This window comes from Nerophis ophidion, linkage group LG26, assembly GCF_033978795.1.
Source record: "Nerophis ophidion isolate RoL-2023_Sa linkage group LG26, RoL_Noph_v1.0, whole genome shotgun sequence".
Taxonomy (NCBI): domain Eukaryota; kingdom Metazoa; phylum Chordata; class Actinopteri; order Syngnathiformes; family Syngnathidae; genus Nerophis; species Nerophis ophidion.
In genome coordinates this window covers 35,108,961-35,135,671 of record NC_084636.1, presented here as the reverse complement: position 1 = coordinate 35,135,671, position 26,711 = coordinate 35,108,961, and the positions used below count along the sequence as shown (strand labels likewise).

Below are 26,711 nucleotides of genomic sequence, written 5' to 3'. Positions count from 1 at the left end.
CTTACCAACCCCGAAGCAGTTTTATTTGGTGATATCGTTTTATCGCTCAGCCCCACTTTACATATTAACAACAGGGTATCCCACAGTTCAGGCATCTATTTGTGGTGGTGTAGTCTGGTTGGGGTGGGGGGGGGGGGCAGCGGCGGCGGCGATGACCAAGAAGAACGAAGAGTTGGAATATAATTACAACACTTTATGTACATATTTATATTATATTTACATATTTATATAATATGTAACTCCAAGCTCCATTCACAGACAGAGTCCCATTGCTTTTATGAGCAGTCGACCGAGTCAAAAGCCGGAAAAAAAAAATATATATATATTAAAAAATTTTAATTTTAATTTTTTTTTATTTGTCCATCCATCATCTTCCGCTTATCCGAGGTCGGGTCGCGGGGGCAACAGCCTAAGCAGGGAAACCCAGACTTCCCTCTCCCCAGCCACTTCGTCTAGCTCTTCCCGGGGGATCCCGAGGCGTTCCCAGGCCAGCCGGGAGACATAGTCTTCCCAACGTGTCCTGGGTCTTCCCCGTGGCCTCCTACTGGTTGGACGTGCCCTAAACACCTCCCTAGGGAGGCGTTCGGGTGGCATCCTGACCAGATGCCCGAACCACCTCATCTGGCTCCTCTTGATGTGGAGGAGCAGCGGCTTTACTTTGAGTTCCTCCCGGATGGCAGAGCTTCTCACCCTATCTCTAAGGGAGAGACCCGCCACACGGCGGAGGAAACTCATTTCGGCCGCTTGTACCCGTGATCTTATCCTTTCGGTCATGACCCAAAGCTCATGACCATAGGTGAGGATGAGAACGTAGATCGACCGGTAAATTGAGAGCTTTGCCTTCCGGCTCAGCTCCTTCTTCACCACAACGGATTTATTTGTGGCGGCCGTAATTCTTTCGTGGCGGGCCGACACAAATAAATGAATGTGTGGGAAACCCTGAACAATCAACTACAGACTTGCCAAATGCTGTAATAAATTAAGCAGAGACCCCAAAAAGGACAAGTGGTAGAAAATGAATGGATGGATGGATGGATGGATGGAGTTGAGCACATGTCATCATGTGGCCCCATTTTTAACTCTTTTTTTATTTTTTTATTTTTTTAAATGCTTATTGCAAATGCTTACTCACAGTAAGTCATTAATTTGAATTTGTAAGTCATTATTTTTGTATCTCAGGTAACGAGGACTGTTTTGTTTTTACTTTACGGAAAAAATATGGAAATATAAATCGTATATCGCCATTCAGCAAATAGAGCGGAAAACAACCAAAAGTTGTAGGCTTGCAGGCTTCTTCATGCGACGAAGCCGGCCTACTTCACCACACTCTGTAGCCTATTGCCACCCAGGCTGTGGTGGTGGAGACTTGATGGCGACAGGCCGAGATACACCGATCCTTACACCCACCCACCCCATTTCCCGGTCCCCTCCCCCTGGAGAGTCACCACCATAACTAACACATTTTCTGGGGCAAACTCTGCATATATATATGTATGTATGTATGTATGTATGTATGTATGTATGTATGTATGTGTGTGTGTGTGTGTGTGTGTGCATGCATGCATGCTGGAATTTTAATTTTCCTGAAGGAATCAATAAAGTACTATCTATCTATCTATCTATCTATCTATCTTCATGAGGACACATTGTGCTCACTCAGTGCCTGTTTAATGCTACTATGGCTCTTGGGTAAAAACTGTTTTTTAGTCTATTTGTGCCCGCTTTTACCACCCTATAGCGTCTGCCCGAGGGTAGCAGTTCTAGGTGGCAGTGCCCAGGCTGAAATGGGTCTTTCAGGATGCTCTGTGCTATCCTGAGACAGCAGGAGCTGTACAGGTCAGCCAGGCGAGGGGGCAACCGATGGTCTTCTGGGCGGTCTTTACGACCCTCTGGAGCGCCTTTCTCTCTGCGAACCCCACTTCCAACACTAATTGACTTCCCGTTTAAAAAGAATTCCACCACATTTCATGCCTGTTTTCCTCTCTTGCAGCTACGTTGACGTACGACACGCTTCGCTTTGGTGAGTTTGAGGATTTCCCCGAGACCTCAGACCCCGTGTGGATCTTAGGAAAACAGTACAGCGCCCTCACAGGTAGGGGTCACATTTATTTTTTTACTTTTCCAAATTCAACAATTTTTTAATTTTGAATTCACGTAGAGAAAGATGACATCCTGTCCGATGTCACCTCGCGGCTTTGGTTCACATACAGAAAAAACTTCCCTCCGATCGGTGAGTGAAAAGCGGAGTGTTCTTCCAGAGTTCAGTTTTAAAAAGTCAGCTTTGAGCGCAGGTGGGACAGGACCCACGTCGGACACCGGGTGGGGCTGCATGCTGCGGTGTGGACAGATGATCCTCGGCGAGGCGCTGATGTGTCGACATTTGGGAAGAGGTAGTCCGTCTCCTCCAGCAAGTAGACTGAGCCGCTTTTAATTCCCCGTCCTCTCAGACTGGCGGTGGTCGGCGGGGGAGAAGCAGAGGGAAGAATACCTCAGCATCCTCAACGCCTTCATCGACAAGAAGGACAGCTACTATTCCATCCATCAGATTGGTGAGTGGTCACACGTGGTCGCTGCCAGAAAGATGCTTTTCTTACTGGGATGTGTGAATTCTGCAGCCCAGATGGGAGTGGGAGAGGGGAAGCCTATTGGACAGTGGTATGGACCAAACACAGTCGCCCAGGTTCTAAAGTAAGTACCGATTGGACGTGCTCAGCGGTCCGGTCCAGGGTCAAAAATGAAAGCAAAGTCATTCCCGCACTATAGAGCGCACCGTTATATAAGCCGCACGCACTAAGGAAATGTTGTCACCCCATACACTGTATTTTTCGGAGTATACGTCGAACAGGCCGAAAATGCATAATAAAGAAGGGAAAAAACATATATAAGTCGCACTGGAGTATAAGTTGCATTTTTGGGGGAAATTTATTTGATAAAATCCAACACCAAGAATAGACATTTGAAAGGCAATTTAAAGTAAATAAAGAATAGTGAACAACAGGCTGAATAAGTGTATGTTATATGAGGCATAAATAACCAACTGCTATGTTAACCTAACATATTATGGTAAGAGTCATTCAGATAACTATAACATATAGAACATGCTATACCTTTACCAAACTGTCACTCCTAATCCATAAATCCCATGAAATCTTCTTCCTCGATGTCGCTACTAACAACTCTGCCAACTTCAAAGGTATGCGCCGCTTCCTCGTCGTTTTCTGCTGCATATTTCACTACGTCCAGCTTGTAATCTGCAGTACATGATTTTCTTTTCGCTCCCATTTTTGTTCAGCCCTTCTCAGTTTTTATAAGTTACCACCAACGATGAAAGGACCCATTTTAATAGCTACGGCAGTAGCCTATAGCAGTTAGCATTCCATGACCCACAATGCACTTCTGCCATGACCCTCCCCCGCCAAATTCTTATTGGTTGATGTGTGTTTGACGATTGCTGACATTTTCTTCGTTTCTTCCGCGAATGAGATGAATAATATTATTTGATATTTTACAGTAATGTGTTTATTAATTTCACACATGAGTCGCTCCGGAGTATATGTCGCACCCCCGGCCAAACTATGAAAAAAACTGCGACTTATAGTCCGAAAAATACGGTATTAGCCGCACCGGACGATTAGACTTGGACTTTGACTTCCTTTTTATTGTCATTTAAATTTGAACTTTACATTATAGATAAGAGCAAACTTTTGTTGCATTCGTTTATGGTAGTGCAGGATGAAAAGCAATAAGGTGCAGATATAAATAAATAGATTACTGTGCAGGTAAACATATTGCACTTTTAAAGTTAAAGTACCAATGATTGTCACACACACTAGGTGTGGTGAAATTTGTCCTCTGCATTTGACCCATCCCCTTGATCACCCCCTGGGAGGTGAGGGGAGCAGCGGGGCCGTGCCCGGGATTTATTTATGGTGATTTAACCCCCAATTCCAACCCTTGATGCTGAGTGCCAAGCAGAGAGGCAATGGGTCCCATTTTTTATAGTCTTTGGTATGACTCAGCCGGGGTTTAAACTCCCAACCTACCGATCTCAGGGCGGACACTCTAACCACTAGGCTACTGAATAGGGTTTTGCATATGCATCCTAGTACCGGTATATGGATGTATGTTATATTGTCTTTATATTCCAGCCAATTCATCATAAACTCAACACGACGAGTTGAGTTGATACCAAAATGGATACATGGATGATTCAGCAGAGGATTGGGAGAATGTCATGTGGTCAGATGAAACCAAAATAGAACTTTTTGGTATAAACTCAACTCGTCATGTTTGGAGGAAGAAGAATACTGAGTTGCATCCTAAGAACACCATACCTACTGTGAAGCATGGGGGTGGAAACATCAGGCTTTGGGGCTGTTTTTCTGCTAAGGGGACAGGACGATTGATCCGTGTTAAGGAAAGAATGAATGGGGCCATGTATCGTGAGATTTTGAGCCAAAACCTGCTTCCATCAGTGAGAGCTTTGAATGGTTGACCAAATACTTATTTTCCACCATAATTTACAAACAAATTCTTTAAAATTCCGACAATGTGAATTCCTGGATTTTTTTTTCACATTCTGTCTCTCACAGTTGAAGTGTACCTATGATGAAAATTACAGACCTCTGTCATCATTTTAAGTGGGAGAACTTGCACAATCGCTGGCTGACTAAATACTTTTTTGCCCAACTGTACTTATAGCAGTACCTGGCTTATGCAGCTATTAACATATTGAGCTGCTGCCTCGCCTCAGAGTTGGTGGAATGTAATTATAGATCATGAATCATGCCTCTCACCTGGATAGTACTAAGTTGTGGACAAAAACCGAGAAGTTGGTCAACTTTGACGTCCAAATTATACCTGGAGATGGCGAGAAAGACAGGAAAAGTCGCTTCTTTTACATACATTTTTTTTACCTGTGTGAAGATTATGATTATTTGTCCATCTAAACCAGGGGTGACAGTCATTTTAGATCGGGGGCCACATTGAGAAAATCTACTCCCAAGTGGGACTGGCAAGATAACTTAAAAATAAAGTCAACTCCAGATTGTTTTCTTTGTTTGAAAATAGAACAAGCACATTCTGAAATTGTAAAAATCATAATGTTGTTTTTTTGGTTGGTTTTTTTACACTTACATGTTGCAGTTAATAGTATTCTATCTTTTTTTGTCGTTATTTACATTTTTTGAATACATTATGTGATAATGGTCATCAGTCAACTCATTGGAGATAATTTTCAATCCATCAAGATAAAAAAAAATATATCAAAATCAAATTACATGATGTTATTTATGTAGTTTGATCATTTTCCCCGACTGGTGCGTGAACATCATGTGGGTTATTTTACCATGTATTGATTAACGTGGTAAGTTGAAAAACTTATTGGGGTGTTACCATTTAGTGGTCAATGGTACAGAATATGTACTGTACTGTGCAATCTACTAATAAAAGTTTCAATCAATCAATTTATTTTTTTTACATACATGTATGTAGCATATTCTACAAAGAATTTCTATTGGGACATCTAGTGGACACATTTAGAATAGCATTTTTTTTTCCATTCAAAAATGTTGGCAAATTTTTATACTTAGCAAAGTCATCCCGCGGGCCGAATAAAACCTGTTCGCGACCGTGATCCGGCCCGCGGGCTGTACGTTTGACACCCCTGATCCAAACGGAAATATGCAAACATCCCATCAGTCGGCATCCCAGTGAGAGCAGACATTGTACAGTAAGTGATTGGTTTTATTATGTTCATAGTTTGTGTATCTTGTTTAGCATTTAGCAAAACTGCTACTTGCTGGATCTGTTTATTATAAAGCTTACAAACATGTGGATCATCTTCCCTATTTTCAGGCTCAAAAATATAAGGTTCTGGATCATCATTTGTTCCAAAGTAGTCTTTGTTGTCTCTCGTGAAGTCTGCCAGGATTAGTAGTGTTGATGTTGTTTAAGGAAATAGTGAACGTTGTGATGCGCCCGTGAAATGGATGTACCGCCATATTAGGGCTGGGTGATATGATCTTTTATTAATATCTCGATATTTTGAGGCCATGTCAGGATACACCATATATATCTGGATATTTTGCCTTAGCCTTGAATGAACACTTGATGCATATAATCACAGCAGTATGATGATTCTATGTGTCTACATTAAAACATTCTTCTTCATACTGTATTAATATATGCTACTTTTAAACTTTCATGTAGAGAGGGAAACCACAACTAAAAGTGTATTGACTAAACAGTTATTAAGCAGTTGCACAAACATTCATGTCATTTCCAAAACAGAAAGTGCAAGATTGTCAGAGACATTTTAAAACAAGCTATTAGTGCACTTTTATGCATGATGTCACTAAGATGACATATCCAAACAACACTCAATTTAAGTGCACTTTTTGTCCAGAACGCCACTACAATAGTTTAAAACAAATAAAGTGCACTTTTGTGCATGATGTCACACAAGATATTTCAATAAGTGTAAAATAAAAATGAGCTGCATAATAGGAAATCAAATAGTGTTCGTCCTTCGCTATGTGGTAGGTTCCTGCGGATGTTGTCTCCTGTTGATGGGGAAATAGTTGCTTTGGCATTTTGTGGGTGTGGCACCGGTCAGAGTTGTTGACATGCGGCGGTTCAAGCACTCCTTATTCTCTCGCGGGTGACTTTTCAAATGATGCTAAAATTTAGCAGTAATGCTATTTTTTTGCCGCATACTTGACATATTACTGTTGTCTGTTCAACATCTTCCCGCTTGAAGCCAAACCACCGCCAGACGATGTACCCCCTGCTGTTTTTCTTGGGAAATAATTCTTCCTTTATTTGTTACCAGATTCGCACCTTCTTTCTCTCGTATAACCACTCGCACCTCTCCGCTAGCATCACAGCTAACTTTACCACGCTGCTACCTGTCTGCTCAGCAAGGGCGTATGACGTTGCACGCGCGACAGTATGCGACGTATGTAAGAAGGTGCGCTTGTTTTATGTCTCCTGTGAGAAGGAGTAACAAGAAAGACTGAAGTGTAATGCCCACAGCTAAAAGCAACTGCGTGAGAAGGTATACTCCAATATCACCACGGCGTGGCGCGGTTGGGGGAGTGGCCGTGCGCAACCCAAGGGTCCCTGGTTCAATCCCCACCTAGTACCAACCTCGTCACGTCCGTTGTGTCCTGAGCAAGACACTTCACCCTTGCTCCTGATGGGCGCTGGTTAGCGCCTTGCATGGCAGCTCCCTCCATCAGTGTGTGAATGGGTGAATGTGGAAGTAGTGTCAAAGCACTTTGAGTACCTTAAAGGTAGAAAAGCGCTATACAAGTACAACCCATTTACCATTTAGTCATTTTCTATATCGCACAGAGACAAACCCGCGATATATCGAGTATATTCCATATATTGCCCAGTCCTACGCCATATGCTTAAAATGAGCAAAATGTGTACATATTACACGTTGTAGTGCAGTGTTTTTCAACCTTTTCTGAGCCAAGGCCCATTTTTTTTTCATTGAAAAAATCCCGAGGCACACCACCAGCAGAAAACATAAACAAATGAAACTCAGCAGCCGATATTGACAGTAAAAAGTCTTTCTTGGATTTGAATTCAAACCATAACCAACCATGCATGACTATAGCTCTTGTCTCAAAGTACTGTCACACCACACCCTGTTTTATTTGGACTTTATTAGTGTCTTCCTGTGTGTAGTGTTTTACCTCTTGTCTTGCGCTCCTATTTTGCTAGCTTTTCCTGTTTTGTTGGTAATTTCCTGTCAAAGTTTCATGCCTTCCTTGAGCGCTATTCCCCGCACCTACTTTGTTTCAGCAATTAAGGCTATTTAAGTTGTCGCTATCCTTCTTTGCGGAGACATTGTTGATTGTCATGTCATGTTCGGATGTACTTTGTGGACGCCGTCTGCTCCACACGCTGTAAGTCTTTGCTGTCGTCCAGCATTCTGTTTTTGTTCACTTTGCAACCAGTTTAGTTTTGTTTTGCTTTCCCTGTTTCAATGCCTTTTCTTAGCGGCACTCAACTTTTATCCATTTTTTGGTTTAAGCATTAGATACCTTTTTACCTGCACATTGCCTCCCACATTTTCTATTCACGACAAACCATATTCCCGACATCGACAAAGCAATTAGCTACTTGCTGCCACCTACTGATATGGAAGAGTACAACATGGTTACTCTGCCGAACTCTAGACAGCACCGACACCTTTGCACACATTTGCAGATTATTACTGGTTTGCAAAAAATACTTTTAACCCAAATAGATGAAATTACGTACACTAGTACATACATACACAGTGGTTGAAAAACCCTGTTTTAATGAATGTTTCTGCAGATATATATTTGCAGTGTCTCTGAATGTTTTTTTAGAGCGCTTTATAGGCAGAATAGATCAAAATCCTATTGCGAGTTGACTTTTGCATGCGGTTATTTATGAGTTAGAATTCATTAAAAAATATAAACATATCTTGTCTCACTCAAAGGTTGTGAATGTTAAGTTCAATTCCCCCAAAAAGTGCAGTTCCCCTTTTAAGTGTACGGTTAATACTGACCTTCCATGAGGGAGATGGGTGATACCAATACCGATCACATGTATATACTGTAACTTTTATTGTTACTGAGTGCTATTGACAGCGTACCAATATATACACAATATTGAATATAGTTCCCAATTCTCTTTTAAGATATATTATTTTTTGAGAGAAACAAAGTCGATAGTTATAAAAGTCAACCATTTCAGGAAAAACTTTTTTTTTTAATTTTCTTGAAGGAATCAATAAAGTACTATCTAACTAAAGAAATGTAAAAACTACAACCCCCGTTTCCATATGAGTTGGGAAATTGTGTTAGATGTAAATAAAAACGGAATACAATGATTTGCAAATCCTTGACAACCCATATTCAATTGAATGCACGACAAAGACAAGATATTTGATGTTCAAACTCATAAACTTTATTTAACTTAGAATTTCATGGCTGCAACACATGCCAAAGTAGTTGGGAAAGGGCATGTTCACCACTGTGTTACATCCTTTTCTTTTAACAACACTCAATAAACGTTTGGGAACTGAGGAAACTAATCGTTGAAGCTTTGAAAGTGGAATTCTTTCCCATTCTTTTTTTATGTAGAGCTTCAGTCCTTCAACAGTCCAGGGTCTCCGCTCTTTTATTTTACGCTTCATAATGCGCCACACATTTTCGATGGGAGACAGGTCTGGACTGCAGGCGGGCCAGGAAAATAACCGCACTCTTCTTTTAAAAAAACGCTGTTGTAACACGTGCTGAATGTGGCTTGGCATTGTCTTGCTGAAATAAGCAGGGGCGTCCATGAAAAAGACGGCGCTTAGATGGCAGCAGATGTTGTTCCAAAACCTGTATGTACCTTTCAGCATTAATGGTGCCTTCACAGATGAGTAAGTTACCCATGCCTTGGGCACTAATGCACCTCCATACCATCACAGATGCTGGCTTTTCAACTTTGCGTCGATAACATTCTGGATGGTTCGCTTCCCCTTTGGTCCGAATGACATAATGTCGAATATTTCCAAAAACAATTTGAAATGTGGACTTGTCAGACCACAGAACACTTTTCCACTTTGCATCAGTCCATCTTAGATAATCTCGGGCCCAGAGAAGCCGGCGGCGTTTCTGGATGTTGTTGATAAATGGCTTTTGCTTTGCATAGTAGAGCTTTAACTTGCACTTAGAGATGTAGCGACCAACTGTAGTGACAATGGTTTTCTGAAGTGTTCCTGGGCCCATGTGGTGATATCCTTTAGAGATTAATGTCGGTTTTTGACACAGTGCCGTCTGAGGGATCGAAGGTCACGGTCATTCAGTGTTGGTTTCCGGCCATGCTGCTTACGTGGAGTGATTTCTCCAGATTCTCTGAACCTTTTGATGATATTATGGAGCGTAGATGTTGAAATTCCTAAATTTCTTGCAATTGCACTTTGAGAAACGTTGTTCTTAAACTGTTTGACTATTTGCTCACGCAGTTGTGGACAAAGAGGTGTACCTCGCCCCATCCTTTCTTGTGAAAGACTGAGCTTTTTTTGGGAAGCTGCTTTTACACCCAATCATGACACCCACCTGTTCCCAATTAGCCTGCACACCTGTGGGATGTTCCAAATAAGTGTTTGATGAACATTCCTCAACTTTATCAGTATTTATTGCCACCTTTCCCAACTTCTTTGTCACGTATTGTTGGCATCAAATACTAAAGTTGATTATTATTTGCAAAAAAAAAAAGTTAATCAGTTTGAACATCAAATATGTTGTCTTTGTAGCATATTCAACTGAATATGGGTTGAAAAGGATTTACAAATTATTGTATTCTGTTTATATTTACATCTAACACATTTTCCCAACTCATTTGGAAACGGGGTATGTACAATCCATCAAAATAAAAGTACAAACACGCCATTAGACTGTACAACTCCTATCTGGGGAGGGGGGGGGGGGGGGGGTACTAGGATGACAGGGGATGCAAAACAATAACAGTGCAATACTTTTTTATAACATGCTCACTATTGCCTAGTTTCTCTTGTTATAGTCTTATTTACAGTTATATTTTTATTCCCATTGTTGCTTTTTATTTGTATTCTTATTGAAATATTTAGCTATTTTGTTTCCAATTATACCCCCATTATTTACTTTTTACTTTTTAAATTCCATCTCAATTCTGTACACTGCTGCTGGAATTTTAATTCTACTGAGGGAACTTCTCCTAAAGGAATCAATAAAGTACTATCTTATCTATCCATCCATCCATCAAATCATTTGATGTTTGCACTTAAAGTCCTCCTGTGTCCAGGGAATTATTCCCTGAGTTTGTCCAAAAAACAATAACAAAAAAAACCTAAAAAAAAAATTATATATATATATCACTCTAGTATCGATCATATACGGATGCTAGCCTTGGTATCGACACCACCAAAATACGGATGACCCATTCTCCCTGATTTTGACAATGCTGACACACCAACAGTTGTCATGTTATCCTCTCTATGACTCTTATTAATCTACTTCCTGCCATTTACTATACTTACTTTATTCTTAAAGTTTACTAAGTACTTATGCACTGATAGATAGTACTTTATTGATTCCTTCAGGAGAGTTCCCTCAGGAAAATTCAAAATGTTAATTAATGATGATGTTAATGATGTTAATTAAAGCTAATTTAGCATTTATCTTAGCTATTAGTTCTGCTCCTGGATTGCTCATGCTAAGCAGCTTCCTCCAGTGATAAGGCTACATAGTAATGATACTTTGGATACGAAGAAATGCAGTTTTTTTGCTGTCACACAGGTGATTATTATCATGACCTTAAGACAGCAGGTTAACACTGTGTATGGCAATCCACTATTAGCTGCTGGTCACACAGGTGATTCTTATTATTAACTTAGGAGAGCGGCTCCACACTGTGTATGGCCATACACTATTAGCTGCCAGCCTCTTGTCAGCCAAGGGAATATAAATAAATACAATATCGGGGGGTATAGCTCGGTTGGTAGAGTGGCCGTGCCAGCAACTTGAGGGTTCCAGGTTCGATTCCCACTTCCGCCGTCCTAGTCACTGCCGTTGTGTCCTTAGGCAAGACACTTTACCCACCTGCTCCCAGTGCCACCCACACGGGTTTAAATGTTACTTCGATATTGGGTTTCACTATGTAAAAGCGCTTTGTGTCACTAGAGAAATGCGCTATATAAATATAATTCACTTCACTTTAGTCAGAGGGGATCGTCATTTAAAGGCGTTAATTGAAAATCATGTACATTTTGAGAGTAGTTGTAGGTCATATTTTAACATGGCTTTAAGTGTAAAAAGAAGTGAAGCCCTGTTAATAAAAGTGTAAAATGTTTAACTTTGCCTACAAGTTAGGTTAGCTCATGGGGATGCTGGAGTTTTAACTCTTTTAAATGTGAGCCCGTTACCTTTTTCTTCGTCTTAACACAACTTGATGCGTCTAAATGGTGTTTTACAAACAAGGCAGTCGAGAAGAAGAAATAGAAATGGATATCCTGCTGCAATATTCATGCCCGAGCCGGCGTTAAAAGCCCTTTTACTTCCAGGAAGCTGGCCGTGTTCGATACCTGGAGCAGACTGGTGGTGCACGTGGCCATGGACAACACGGTGGTCATCGAGGAGATCAGTGAGTCACTTCGCAAAGAGCGCCAAGATGCAGAAAGTGACCACGGTTTTGTTGCCCGCGACAGAGCGCCTGTGCATGCCCTGGCTGGACGCCGTGGGAGCATGTGGCGACTCGGGGGCCACCGGCGGGCTCAACGGCTGCATGGAGGGCGCCTGCGCTCTAGTGGAGGAGGAGACGGCGCTTTGGAGGCCGCTCGTCCTGCTCATCCCGCTCAGGCTGGGACTGAGCGACATCAACGAGGCCTACATCGAAACACTCAAGGTGATGACACGCACAGGAAGTGGAGAAAATATGGATGAATATGAGTAGGCCTGGGGAAGGTTTTATTGTCAGGTTCAAACACCAAACTATCTATTGCACAAGACAAGAGGAAAGAATCAGCCAGACACAGAGTTTTACATTTTTCTCTATTTTGGTGGATTTTTCACTTTTTTGGGTGTTTTCCTGTAGCAGTTTCATGCTTTTGTTTACTCTGTAAGCCAGTTCAGTTTTAGTTTTGTTCTGCACAGCCTTCCTTAAGCTTCAATGCCTTTTCTTAGGGGCACTCAGCTTTTGTTTATTTTTGGTTTAAGCACTAGACACCTTTTTACCTGCACACTGCCTCCCGCTGTTTCCCCACATCTACAAAGCAATTAGCTACCGGCTGCCACCTACTGATGTGGAGGAGTATAACGTGGTAAGGCTGCTGATCTAATGGATTAGATTTATATAGCACTTTTTTAGACACGCAAAGCGCTTCACAGAAAAGTGAGAATCCATCATTCATTCACACCTGGTGGTGGTAAGCTACTTTCATAGCTACAGCTGCCCTGGGGGAGACTGATGGAAGCGTGACTGCCATCTTTAATTATCTAAATAAGGGCATGAACAAAAACAATGGCACTGGCTGGAAGAACCCTCCATCCATCCATTCTCTACCGCTTGTCCCCTTCGGTACCTCAGGGGGCGCCGTAACCCATCTGAGCTGAATTCGGCCGGAAGGCGGCGTACACCCCGGACAAGTCGCTATCTCACCGCAGGGGTGAAGGAACCATTGCTTGCTTGAGACTTTGCAATGTTTTACTTCTTGTATTGTGCTCCAATTTTGTTGACTTCTCCAGTTTTGTTGGTACTTTCCTGTAGCAGTTTCATGTCTTCCTTTGAGCGATATTTCCCGCATCTACTTTGTTTTAGCAATCAAGAATATTTCAGTTTTTTTTATCCTTTGTGGGGGACATTGTTGTCATGTCAGTTCGGATGTACATTGTAGACGCCATCTTTGCTCCACAGTAAGTCTTTGCTGTCGTCCAGCATTCTGTTTTTGTTTACTTTGTAGCAGGTTCAGTTTTAGTTTCGTTCCCCAAGCTTCAATGCCTTTTCTTAGGGGCACTCACCTTTTGTTTATTTTTTGGTTTTAACATTAGATACCTTTTCACCTGCACGATGTCATCTTCATATTGTGATCACGACAAACCATGTTCCGACATCTACAAAGCAGTTAGCTACCTACTGATATGGAAGAGTATAACATTGTCACGCTGCCAAGCTCTAGACAGCACAGACACTCAACAACGGCACATTATTTGCTGAGGTGGGTAGTAACGTGCTACATTTACTCCGTTACATCTACTTGAGTAACTTTTGGGATAAATTGTACTTCAAAGAGTAGTTTTAATGCAACGTACTTTTACTTGAGTATATTTATGGAGAACAAACGCTACTTTTACTCCGCTCCATTTATCTACATTCAGCTCGCTACTCGCTACTGATTTTTATCGATTTGTATTCACAAACAGTTGAAAATAATAATCAAAGTATAAAAACTGTACAAAACAGCGCCAGGGGGTTGTAATTTCAAAGTAACCAAAATAGAGTGCAAAAAAAATACATATTTATATAAAATAAACTAAGTGCAAAGCCATAGGCTCACTCAATCTCAGTAAATAACTTAAATTTGGAACACAGCATCATCCTTTTCACAGCTTTTTGGTTGTTAGAGTTAGAGTGTTTTAATGTAGAGTTCTAAATCTTTTTTAAAGGCACAAAAAACAGGTCGGGTATTGAGAAACTTACATTTATGAAGATAAAACTTAGCCAATAGTATAATGAGGTTGCAAAGGTAAAATTAATTTTCAAATTTTATTTCAATATACTATAAAACCAAAAATAGATTGTTTTAGTTGCTTAAGAGATATTCCTAGCTCTGAAATTGTTCATTGCTATTCTTATGAGGTTGGGCATTACTTGTTGCCGTCATCATTAAACCAACAGGTTACTCATCAGTTACTCAGTACTTGAGTAGTTTTTTCACAACATACCTTTTTACTTTTACTCAAGTTAGGGCTGGGCGATGTTGGCTTTTATTAATATCGCAATATTTTTTATGCCATATTGCGATATACGATATACAGTATATTACGATATTTTTGCCTTAGCCTTGAATGAACACTTGATGCATATAATCACAGCAGTATGATGATTCTATGTGTCTACATTCAAACATTCTTCTTCATATTGCATTAATATATGCTACTTGTAAACTTTCATGTACAGAGGGAAATCACAACTAAGTCAATTGACCAAAACTGTATTTATTAAATACTCTTCATTCTCTCACGGGGGACTTTTTAAATGAAATAACAAATTAATAGTGTTGCTACCTTTTTGTAGTAACACTTCTGCTGCATACTTTTACATATTGCTGTTGTCTGCTGAATATCTTCCCACTTGAAGCCAAACCCCCGCCAGATGATGTATCCTCAGCTCTTTATTTTGGGCATTTATTGTTCTTCCTCCATTTGTGATCAGTTTCGCACCTTCTCTCTCTTGTATTGTCACAAGCTCCGCCTCAGCTAACGTTAGCCATGCTGCTACCTCTCTGCTCGGCGAGAGCGTACGACGCGCGAAAGTATGTGACGTATGTAAGAAGGCGGGCTTGTTTTACGTCTCTGTGAGGAGAGACGAGAAGGAGTGAGAAACGCCTGTGGTGTAATGCCCGCAGCTCAAAGCAACTGTGTGAGGACATATAATTGAATATTACAATATAGTCATTTTCTATATTGCACAGAGACAAACCTGCGATATATGGTTTATTTCTATATATCGCCCAGCCCTAACTCAAGTAAATATTTACTTTTACTTGAGTAATACATCTCTAAAGTAACAGTACTCTTACTTGAGTACAATTTCTGGCTACTCTACCCACCTCTGATTATTTGTAGATTATAATTACTTGTTTGCAAAAAATATTTTTACCCCCAGTAGGTGAAATTACTTAATCTCGAAGCACACTAGTGTGCCGAGCACAGTGGTTGAAAAACACTGTCTTACATGACAGAAAGATTGAGAATGATAATTCGGTTGTCTTCTTTAATTCCTGACTGATTAATTAAGGGTGTCCCAGTACTTTTTGTCTTTACTTGATAACATTTGCCACGACTGAAAGCTAAAAATAAAGTGCTCTTCTCTCCCAGCAATGCTTCATGCTGCCTCAGTCGCTGGGCGTCATCGGTGGCAAACCAAACAGCGCTCACTTCTTCATCGGCTACGTGGGTACGTGGCCCCCCCTCCCCCGCCTGTTTCCCGTCCATTCCGCCGTCCTCCTCAACGCTTTTTCCCTCCAGGGGAGGAGCTCATCTATCTGGACCCGCACACCACGCAGCCGTCGGTGGAGCCCTGCGACGACGGCCAGGTGCCCGACGACACGTACCACTGCCAGCACCCGCCCTGCCGCATGCACATCTGTGAACTGGACCCGTCCATCGCCGCGGTGAGACCGCCACTTTGGAAACTTTACAGGCCTCCCAGCAGGGGGCGCTCCTGCCACGTCGTACGCCGGAGTGCTGTAACAAGAGTTCTCGCCTTCCCGCAGGGTTTCTTTTGCAGGACGGAGGACGACTTTGACGACTGGTGCATGCGCATCAGGAGGGTATGTCAACACTGCACCACTGTGTCGCTGCCTGTGTCCCAGTGTAACACTGTGTGTGTGTGTGTGTGTGTGTTTGTTTGTTGTAGCTGTCGTGCAACCGTGGTGGCTTACCTATGTTTGAGCTGGTGGACTGTCAGCCGTCACACATGGTCAGTGTGGAAACTCTCAACCTGACTCCAGGTAAGCGTTTCAAGTACAAAAGGAGCTCTAAGTTAGGGATGTCAAAGTGGTTTTCATGGAGGGCCACATCACAGTTATGGCTGCCATAAGAGGGCCGCTTGTAACAGTGAATAATGGATGGATTTCATTATTAATTATATTAATTGTTTAAAGTCGGGGCAGCACGGTGAGAGAGGGGTTAGTACGTCTGCCTCCCAATAAGAAGGTCCTGGGTAGTCTTGGGTTCAATCCCGGGCTCGGGATGTTTCTGTGTGGAGTTTGCATGTTCTCCCCGTGAATGCGTGGGTTCCCTCCGGGTACTCCGGCTTCGAGACATGCACCTGCAGTGTTTCCCACAGGTCAGGCATATATTTGTGGTGGTGTGGTGGGGCGGCGGCGATTACCAAGAAGACCGCGGAATTAGAATATAATTACAACACTTTATGTACATGATTATATACATATTTATATAATATTTACATATTTATATAATATGTAACTACAAGATCCATTCACAGACAGAGTCCCATTGCTTTTATGAGCGGTCGAGCGAGTCAAAAGCCGAGAAAAAAAAACATTTTTATTTTTATTTGTGGCGGCCGTAATTCTTTCGTGACGGGCCGCCACAAATAAATGTGTGGGAAACCCTGACCTGGGGATAGGTTGATTGGCAACACTAAATGGTCCCTAGTGTGTGTGAATGTTGTCTGTCTATCTGTGTCCGCCCTGCGATGAGGTGGCGACTTATCCAGGGTGTACCTCGCCTTCCGCCCAATTGTAGCTGAGATAAGCACCAGCGACCATAAAGGGAATAAGCGATAGAGAATGGATGGACGTTTAAAGTAGACTGTCCATTTTACAGTAAAATTTTTATATTTACCAATTTTTTACTGTAAAACATAGTGTTTTTTATTTTTATTTTATGGTAAATTAGAAAACAGTACCACTGTTTTTTTGGGACGGGGTTTACAGAAAAAGCTCTCAGCTTAGTCGCCAGAATTTGTTTGTGTTGAATTGAGATTGGTTTTTACAACATGATATTTTGTTCATGGAAAAACAGTACAAGTTCTTTTTTTATTATGGCAACTTACCTGCCAGTTTTACCACCGTAAAAACAAATGTAGCGTCTTTCCATTTACAGTAATAACCCGTTAAAAACAAGATTTTACAGTAAAGATATGGCAGCTCAGTCAACAGAATTTTACAACATTTTTTTTTTTTCAATTCTCAGTAATATGCTGTAAAGAACACAGTAAAATGTATTGTCGTTTTTGTTCATTTGATGGATAGTTTGCTGTAAAGTTAAGTATTTTTGTTGAGACAAAAATATGTTTGGAAAGTATGATAATATACTGTAATATTTGTTGCAATATTGGATACTATTCAAGTTTGAAAGGTATGCTATTTCAAGCAGTAAATTAATTTTTTCTGTCAAAATGAAAACAAATAATGACATTTAGTGAGAAAATATGAAGTACTTTATTGACAAATAACATTCCCTGGTATTTGTGGGCCAGATCAAATGATGGGGTGGGCCACCTCTGGCCCCCGGGCCTTGACTTTGACACCTGTGGCCTAACACACAACCTGGCACAAAACAAACAAATCCTCAAAGCACAAGCAATGCAGGGAAAAACCGTGATTGACAATTATCGGCGCCGATATTTAGCATGTTTATGCAGCGTATATTTCGGAGTATAAGTCGCACCTGCCGAAAACGCATAATAAAGAAGGGAAAAAAAAACATATATAAGTCGCACTGGAGTATAAGTCGCATTTTGGGGGGAAATTTATTTGATAAAATCCAACACCAAGAATAGACATTTGAAAGGCAATTTAAAATAAATAAAGAATAGTGAACAACAGGCTGAATAAGTGTATGTTATATGAGGCATAAATAAGCAACTGCTATGTTAACCTAACATATTATGGTAAGAGTCATTCAAATAACTATAACATATAGAACATGCTATACCTTTACCAAACTATCTGTCACTCCTAATCCATAAATCCCATGAAATCTTCATCCTCGATGTCGCTTCTAAACAACTCTGCCAACTTCAGAGGTATGCGCCACTTCCTCTATTTCACGACGTCCAGCTTGTAATCTGCAGTACATGATTTCCTTCACGGTGCCATTTTTGTTCAGCCCTTCTCAGTTTTTATAAGTTACCGCCAACAATGAAAGGACCCATTTTAATAGCTAGGGCAGTAGCATATAGCAGTTAGCATTCCATGACCCACAATGCACTTCTGCCATGACCCATCCCCCCAATTCCTTATTGGTTGACGTTTGTGTGACGATTGCTGACATTTTCTTCGTCTCTTCCGCGAATGAGATAAATAATAATATTTGATATTTTACGGTAATGTGTTAATAATTTCACACATAAGTCGCTCCGGAGTATATGTCGCACCCCCCGGCCAAACTATGAAAAAAACTGCGACTTATAGTCCGAAAAACACGGGATGTATATCTGTATCGACCATTTATTTTACAACTCTGACAGAAGATACTGTATTTACACATATGATACCAGTATTTAGTATATTAAAAAAAACTATTTCTTCCTCTCCCTCCTGAAGTTACAGAAGTTATTGCAACTTATGTTTTTTTTTACATTTTAGTTTAAAAAAAAAATCTAATTTCATGCATGAAAAAATGGTGTAATAATAGTATTCACTGTTAGAAAGTGTGTAAATAATATGTATCAGTAAAGTATTGTTACTTGTCTTACTAAATGTATTCTTTCTTTCTATTTTGGGAGAAAAAAATATATTATTCCATGTAATCACAAATTATGTTAACTTAAATATTACTAATTATGCAAAAATTGATGATCAACATTCAAACCATTTTTTAAATAGAAAAAAATACTACTACCAACAATTGTGCAATGTAAAAATAGCAATAGATTTCATGGTCAAATTGTGAAATGTACTGCTTTTTACAGCATTTTTCTCTAAATGAAAAAAAATTTACCTTTTTTTACCGTAATAAACTGTGGTGCTGTTTTGGCATTTACAGTAATACACCCCAAAATCTACACGTGTGCCAAAATTTTACTGTAAATTGGTAGTTGTTTTTTTTACAGTAAAAAAAATATGTAAATTTTACATTAAATTCTGGCATTTGAGCAGACTTTTTTTTTTTTTTACCATAAAGCAGTACTGTTTTTCCATTTACAGTAATATACACTACATTTTGAGGTAAAGTTATTGCAACTAACCAGGGTCTTTTTTTACATTTTACTTTTAAAAAAATGTCATAAAATGCATGAAAAATGGTGTAATAATAGTATTCACTGTTAGAAGCGGCCCAAGAAAGTGTGTAAATAATATGTATCAGTAAAGTATTGTAACTTGTATTACTAAATGTATTCTTTCTTTCTACTTTGGGAGAAAAAAAAAAGTACTCCATGTAATCACAAATTATGTTAATTTAAATATTACTAATTTTGCAAAAATATATGATCAACATTCAAACCATTTTTTAAATGGAAAAAAATACTACTAATAATTGTGCAATGTAAAAGTAGCAATAGATTTCATGGTCAAATTGTGAAATTTACTCTGGTTTTTACAGCATTTTTCTCTAAATGAAATTTTTTTTAAACTTTTTTTACTGGTGCTGTTTTGCCCTGTAATAATACACCCAAATATCTACACGTGTGCCAACATTTTACTTTAAATTGGCAGGTTTTTAAATTTACATTAAAAAAAAACTAACGTAAATTTTACAGTAAAATTCTGGCAACTGAGCAGACTTTTCTTTTTTTTCCTTTTTACATAAAAACAGCAGTACTGTTTTATCATTTAAAGTAATATACATTACATTTTGAGGTGAAGTTATTGCAACTTACCAGCGTATTTTATCACATTTTAGTTAAAAAAAAAAAAGTAATAAAATGCAAAAAAAACAAAAAAAAACGTGTAATAATAGTATTCACTGTTAGAAGCGGCCCAAGAAAACGTGGAAGTAATATGTATCAGTAAAGTATTGTAACTTGTATTACTAAATGTATTCTTTCTTTCTACTTTGGGAGAAAAAACAAAACTACTCCATGTAATCATAAATTATGTTCACTTAAATATTGTGTAATTATGCAAAAACATATGATCAAACCATTTTTTAAATATAAATAAATACAAATAATAATAGGTTATCCATCCAATTGTGCAATGTAAAAATAGCAATAGATCTCATGGTCAAATTGTGAAATGTACTGTTTTTTACAGCATTTTTCTCTAAATGAAAAAAAATACTTTTTTACTGTAATAAACTGTGGCGTTGTTTTGGCATTTACAGTAATACACCCCAAAAATATACTCGTGTGCCAAAATTTTACTGTAAATTGGCAGTGTTTTGTTTTTTTTACAGTAAAAAAAACTATGTAAATTTTACATTAAATTCTGGCATTTGAGCAGACTTTTTTTTTTTACCATAAAAAAGCAGTACTGTTTTTCCATTTACAGTAATATACACTACATTTTGAGGTGAAGTTATTGCAACTAACCAGGGTCTTTTTTTACATTTTAGTTTAAAAAAAAATGTCATAAAATGCATGAAAAATGGTGTAATAATAGTATTCACTGTTAGAAGCGGCCCAAGAAAGTGTGTAAATAATATGTATCAGTAAAGTATTGTTACTTGTCTTACTAAATGTATTCTTTATTTCTATTTTGGGAGAGAAAAAAAAGTACTCCATGTAATCACAAATTATGTTCATTTAAAAATTAGTAATTATCAAACATTCAAACATTTTTTTAAATGGAAAAAAATACTACTAATTGTGCATTGTAAAAGTAGCAATAGATTTCATGGTCAAATTGTGAAATTTACTCTGGTTTTTACAGCATTTTTCTCTAAATTAAATTTTTTTTAAACTTTTTTTACTGGTGCTGTTTTGCCATTTACTGTAATAATACACCCAAACATCTACACGTGTGCCAACATTTTACTTTAAATTGGCAGGTTTTTAAATTTACATTAAAAAAAAAAACTAATGTAAATTTTACAGTAAAATTCTGGCAACTGAGCAGACTTTTCTTTTTTTTAACCATAAAAACAGCAGTACTGTTTTATCATTTAAAGTAATATACTTTAAATTTTGAGGTGAAGTTATTGCAACTTAGAAGCGTATTTTATTACATTTTAGTTAAAAAAAAAATTTAATCAAATGCAAAAAAAAAACAAAACGTGTAATAGTAGTATTCACTGTTAGACGCGGCCCAAGAAAGTGTGTAAATAATATGTATCAGTAAAGTATTGTAACTTGTATTACTAAATGTATTCTTTCTTTCTATTTTGGGAGAAAAAAAAAGTACTCCATGTAATCACAAGTTATGTTGATTTAAAAATTTGTAATTATCAAACATTCAAACAATTTTTTAAATAGAAAAAAATACTACTACTTATTATGCATTGTAAAAGTAGCAATAGATTTAATGGTCAAATTTTTCTCTAAATAAAAAAAGGTTTTTACTTTTTTTACTGGTGCTGTTTTGGCATTTACAGTAATACACCCAAAAATCTACACATGTGCCAAAATGTACTGTAAATCGGCAGGTTTTTTAATTTACATTATAAAAAAAAACTAATAAAAAAATTCTGGCAACTGAGCAGACTTTTTGTTTTTTTAACCATAAAAACAGCAGTACTGTTTTTTCATTTACAGTAATATACACTACATTTTGAGGTGAAGTTATTGCAACTAACCAGGGTCTTTTTTTACATTTTAGTTTAAAATAAATGTCATAAAATGCATGAAAAAATGGTGTAATAATAGTATTCACTGTTCGAAGCGGCCCAAGAAAGTGTGTAAATAATATGTATCAGTAAAGTATTGTAACTTGTATTACTAAATGTATTCTTTCTTTCTACTTTGGGAGAGAAAAAAAAGTATTCCATGTAATCACAAATTATGTTCATTTAAATATTACTAACAATGCAAAAATATATGATCAACATTCAAACCATTTTTTAAATAGAAAAAAATACTACTAATAATTGTGTAATGTAAAAGTAGCAATAGATTTCATGGTCAAATTGTGAAATTTACTCTGGTTTTTACAGCATTTTTCTCTAAATGAAATTTTTTTTAAACTTTTTTTACTGGTGCTGTTTTGCCCTGTAATAATACACCCAAAAATCTACACATGTGCCAACATTTTACTTTAAATTGGCAGGTTTTTAAATTTACATTAAAAAAAAACTAACGTAAATTTTACAGTAAAATTCTGGCAACTGAGCAGACTTTTCTTTTTTTTCCTTTTACCATAAAAACAGCAGTACTGTTTTATCATTTAAAGTAATATACATTACATTTTGAGGTGAAGTTATTGCAACTTATGTTTTTTTTTTTTTTTACATTTTAGTTTTTAAAAAAAAGTAATAAAATGCAAAAAAAACCAAAAACGCGTAATAATAGTATTCACTGTTAGAAGCGGCCCAAGAAAGTGTGTAAATAATATGTATCAGTATCAATACTAAATGTATTCTTTCTTTCTACTTTGGGAGAGAAAAAAAAGTACTCCATGTAATTACAAATTATGTTCATTTAAAAATTAGTAATTATCAAACATTCAAACAATTTTTTAAATAGAAAAAAATACTACTACTAATTATGCATTGTAAAGGTAGCAATAGATTTAATGGTCAAATTGTGAAATTTACTCTGGTTTTTACAGCATTTTTCTCTAAATAAAAAAAGGTTTTTACTTTTTTTACTGGTGCTGTTTTGGCATTTACAGTAATACACCCAAAAATCTACACATGTGCCAAAATTTACTGTAAATCGGCAGGTTTTTTAATTTACATTATAAAAAAAACTAATAAAAAAATTCTGGCAACTGAGCAGACTTTTTGTTTTTTAACCATAAAAACAGCAGTACTGTTTTTTCATTTACAGTAATATACATTACATTTTGAGGTGAAGTTATTGCAACTTATGTTTTTTTTTTTTTTTTACATTTTAGTTTAAAAAAAAAAAAAGTAATAAAATGCAAAAAAAAAAAAAAAAACGGTGTAATAATAGTATTCACTGTTAGAAGCGGCCCAAGAAAGTGTGTAAATAATATGTATCAGTAAAGTATTGTAACTTGTCTTACTAAATGTATTCTTTCTTTCTATTTTGGGAGATTAAAAAATATATTTAATCCATGTAATCACAAATTATGTTCACTTAAATATTACTAATTATGCAAAAACATATGATCAAACCATTTTTTAAATATAAATAAATACAAATAATAATAGGTTATCCATCAAATTGTGCAATGTAAAAATAGCAATAGATTTCATGGTCAAATTGTGAAATGTACTGTTTTTTACAGCATTTTTTTCTAAATGAAATAAAATACTTTTTTACTGTAATAAACTGTGGCGTTGTTTTGGCATTTACAGTAATACACCCAAAAATCTACACGTGTGCCAAAATTTTACTGTAAATTGGTAGTTTTTTTTTTATACAGTAAAAAAAACTATGGAAATTTTACATAAAAATTTTGGCTTTTAAGCAGACTTTTTTTACAGTAAAAAAGCAGTACTGTTTTTCCATTTACAGTAATATACACTACATTTTGAGGTGAAGTTATTGCAACTAACCAGGGTCTTTTTTTACATTTTAGTTTAAAAAAAATGTCATAAAATGCATAAAAAATGGTGTAATAATAGTATTCACTGTTAGAAGCGGCCCAAGAAAGTGTGGAAATAATATGTATCAGTAACAATACTAAATGTATTCTTTCTTTCTACTTTGGGAGAGAGAAAAAAGTACTCCATGTAATCACAAATTATGTTCATTTAAAAATTTGTAATTATCAAACATTCAAACAATTTTTTAAATAGAAAAAAATACTACTACTAATTATGCATTGTAAAAGTAGCAATAGATTTAATGGTCAAATTGTGAAATTTACACTGGTTTTTACAGCATTTTTCTCTAAATAAAAAAAGGTTTTTACTTTTTTTACTGGTGCTGTTTTGCCATTTACAGTAATACACCCAAAAATATACACGTGCCAAAATTTACTGTAAATCGGCAGGTTTTTTAATTTACATTATAAAAAAAACTAATAAAAAAATTATGGCAACTGAGCAGAATTTTTGTTTTTTAACCATAAAAACAGCAGTACTGTTTTTTAATTTACAGTAGTATAAACTACATTTTGAGGTGAAGTTATTGCAACTTATGTTTTTTTTTTTTTTTACATTTTAGTTTTAAAAAAAAAAGTAATAAAATGCAAAAAAAAACAAAAAACGGTGTAGTAATAGTATTCACTGTTAGACGCGGCCCAAGAAAGTGTGTAAATAATATGTATCAGTAAAGTATTGTTACTTGTCTTACTAAATGTATTCTTTCTTTCTACTTTGGGAGATTAAACAATATATTTATTCCATGTAATCACAAATTATGTTCACTTAAATATTGTGTAATTATGCCAAAACATATGATCAAACCATTTTTTAAATATAAATAAATACAAATAATAACAGGTTATCCATCAAATTGTGCAATGTAAAAGTAGCAATAGATTTCATGGTCAAATTGTGAAATGTACTGTTTTTTAAAGCATTTTTCTCTAAATGAAAAAAACTACTTTTTTACTCTAATAAACTGTGGCGTTTTGGCATTTACAGTAATACACCCCAAAATCTACATGTGTGCCAAAATGTTACTGTAAATTGGTAGTGTTTTTTAATTTCCATTTACAGTAATATACACTACATCTTGAGGTGAAGTTATTACAACTTACCAGGTTTTTTTTACGTTTAAGTTAAAAAAAAAAAAAAAAAGTAACAAAATGCATTAAAAAAATGGTGTGATAAAAGTATTCACTGTTAAAAGGGGCCCTCAGGAGCCAAACATAAGTGTCATGTGTCTGGGGCCAAACATAACTGTCATGTGTCTGGGGCCAAACATAACTGTCATGTGTCTGGGGCCAAACATAACTGTCATGTGTCTGGGGCCAAACATAACTGTCATGTGTCTGGGGCCAAACAAAACTGTCATGTGTCTGGGGCCAAACATAACTGTCATGTGTCTGGGGCCAAACATAACTGTCATGTGTCTGGGGCCAAACATAACTGTCATGTGTCTGGGGCCAAACATAACTGTCATGTGTCTGGGGCCAAACATAACTGTCATGTGTCTGGGGCCAAACATAACTGTCATGTGTCTGGGGCCAAACATAACTGTCATGTGTCTGGGGCCAAACATAACTGTCATGTGTCTGGGGCCAACCATAACTGTCATGTGTCTGGGGCCAAACATAACTGTCATGTGTCTGGGGCCAAACATAACTGTCATGTGTCTGGGGCCAAACATAACTGTCATGTGTCTGGGGCCAAACATAACTGTCATGTGTCTGGGGCCAAACATAACTGTCATGTGTCTGGGGCCAAACATAACTGTCATGTGTCTGGGGCCAAACATAACTGTCATGTGTCTGGGGCCAAACATAACTGTCATGTGTCTGGGGCCAAACATAACTGTCATGTGTCTGGGGCCAAACATAACTGTCATGTGTCTGGGGCCAAACATAAGTGTCATGTGTCTGGGGCCAAACATAAGTGTCATGTGTCTGGGGCCAAACATAACTGTCATGTGTCTGGGGCCAAACATAACTGTCATGTGTCTGGGGCCAAACATAACTGTCATGTGTCTGGGGCCAAACATAACTGTCATGTGTCTGGGGCCAAACATAACTGTCATGTGTCTGGGGCCAAACATAACTGTCATGTGTCTGGGGCCAAACATAAGTGTCATGTGTCTGGGGCCAAACATAACTGTCATGTGTCTGGGGCCAAACATAACTGTCATGTGTCTGGGGCCAAACATAACTGTCATGTGTCTGGGGCCAAACATAACTGTCATGTGTCTGGGGCCAAACATAACTGTCATGTGTCTGGGGCCAAACATAACTGTCATGTGTCTGGGGCCAAACATAACTGTCATGTGTCTGGGGCCAACCATAACTGTCATGTGTCTGGGGCCAAACATAACTGTCATGTGTCTGGGGCCAAACATAACTGTCATGTGTCTGGGGCCAAACATAACTGTCATGTGTCTGGGGCCAAACATAACTGTCATGTGTCTGGGGCCAACCATAACTGTCATGTGTCTGGGGCCAACCATAACTGTCATGTGTCTGGGGCCAACCATAACTGTCATGTGTCTGGGGCCAACCATAACTGTCATGTGTCTGGGGCCAAACATAACTGTCATGTGTCGGGGGCCAAACACAACTGTCATGTGTCTGGGGCCAAACACAACTGTCATGTGTCGGGGGCCAAACATAACTGTCATGTGTCGGGGGCCAAACATAACTGTCATGTGTCTGGGGCCAAACATAACTGTCATGTGTCTGGGGCCAAACATAACTGTCATGTGTCTGGGGCCAACCATAACTGTCATGTGTCTGGGGCCAACCATAACTGTCATGTGTCTGGGGCCAACCATAACTGTCATGTGTCTGGGGCCAAACATAA

General features: G+C 37.9%; 2 protein-coding genes across 6 annotated transcripts in view; one reads left to right on the top strand and one right to left on the bottom strand.

Annotated features, from left to right (window-relative positions):
• The window catches only part of atg4b (autophagy related 4B, cysteine peptidase), a 62,116-nt gene that overhangs the window by 33,146 nt on the left and 2,259 nt on the right, over window positions 1-26,711 (top strand). For both annotated transcript variants that reach the window (XM_061888357.1, XM_061888356.1), the window contains exons 2-12: window positions 1,991-2,092; window positions 2,159-2,230; window positions 2,292-2,390; window positions 2,448-2,549; window positions 2,616-2,688; window positions 12,074-12,153; window positions 12,218-12,414; window positions 15,606-15,684; window positions 15,756-15,901; window positions 16,004-16,060; window positions 16,147-16,240. In XM_061888357.1, coding sequence (XP_061744341.1) covers window positions 1,991-2,092; window positions 2,159-2,230; window positions 2,292-2,390; window positions 2,448-2,549; window positions 2,616-2,688; window positions 12,074-12,153; window positions 12,218-12,414; window positions 15,606-15,684; window positions 15,756-15,901; window positions 16,004-16,060; window positions 16,147-16,240 — 1,101 coding nt within the window. The remainder of the gene's footprint in view (window positions 1-1,990; window positions 2,093-2,158; window positions 2,231-2,291; window positions 2,391-2,447; window positions 2,550-2,615; window positions 2,689-12,073; window positions 12,154-12,217; window positions 12,415-15,605; window positions 15,685-15,755; window positions 15,902-16,003; window positions 16,061-16,146; window positions 16,241-26,711) is intronic.
• The window catches only part of dtymk (deoxythymidylate kinase (thymidylate kinase)), a 47,100-nt gene continuing 37,581 nt past the window's right edge, over window positions 17,193-26,711 (bottom strand). For all 4 annotated transcript variants that reach the window (XM_061888361.1, XM_061888362.1, XM_061888360.1 and 1 more), the window contains exon 6: window positions 17,193-17,806. In XM_061888361.1, the coding sequence (XP_061744345.1) occupies window positions 17,638-17,806 (169 nt within the window). In that variant the 3' untranslated portion in view covers window positions 17,193-17,637. The remainder of the gene's footprint in view (window positions 17,807-26,711) is intronic.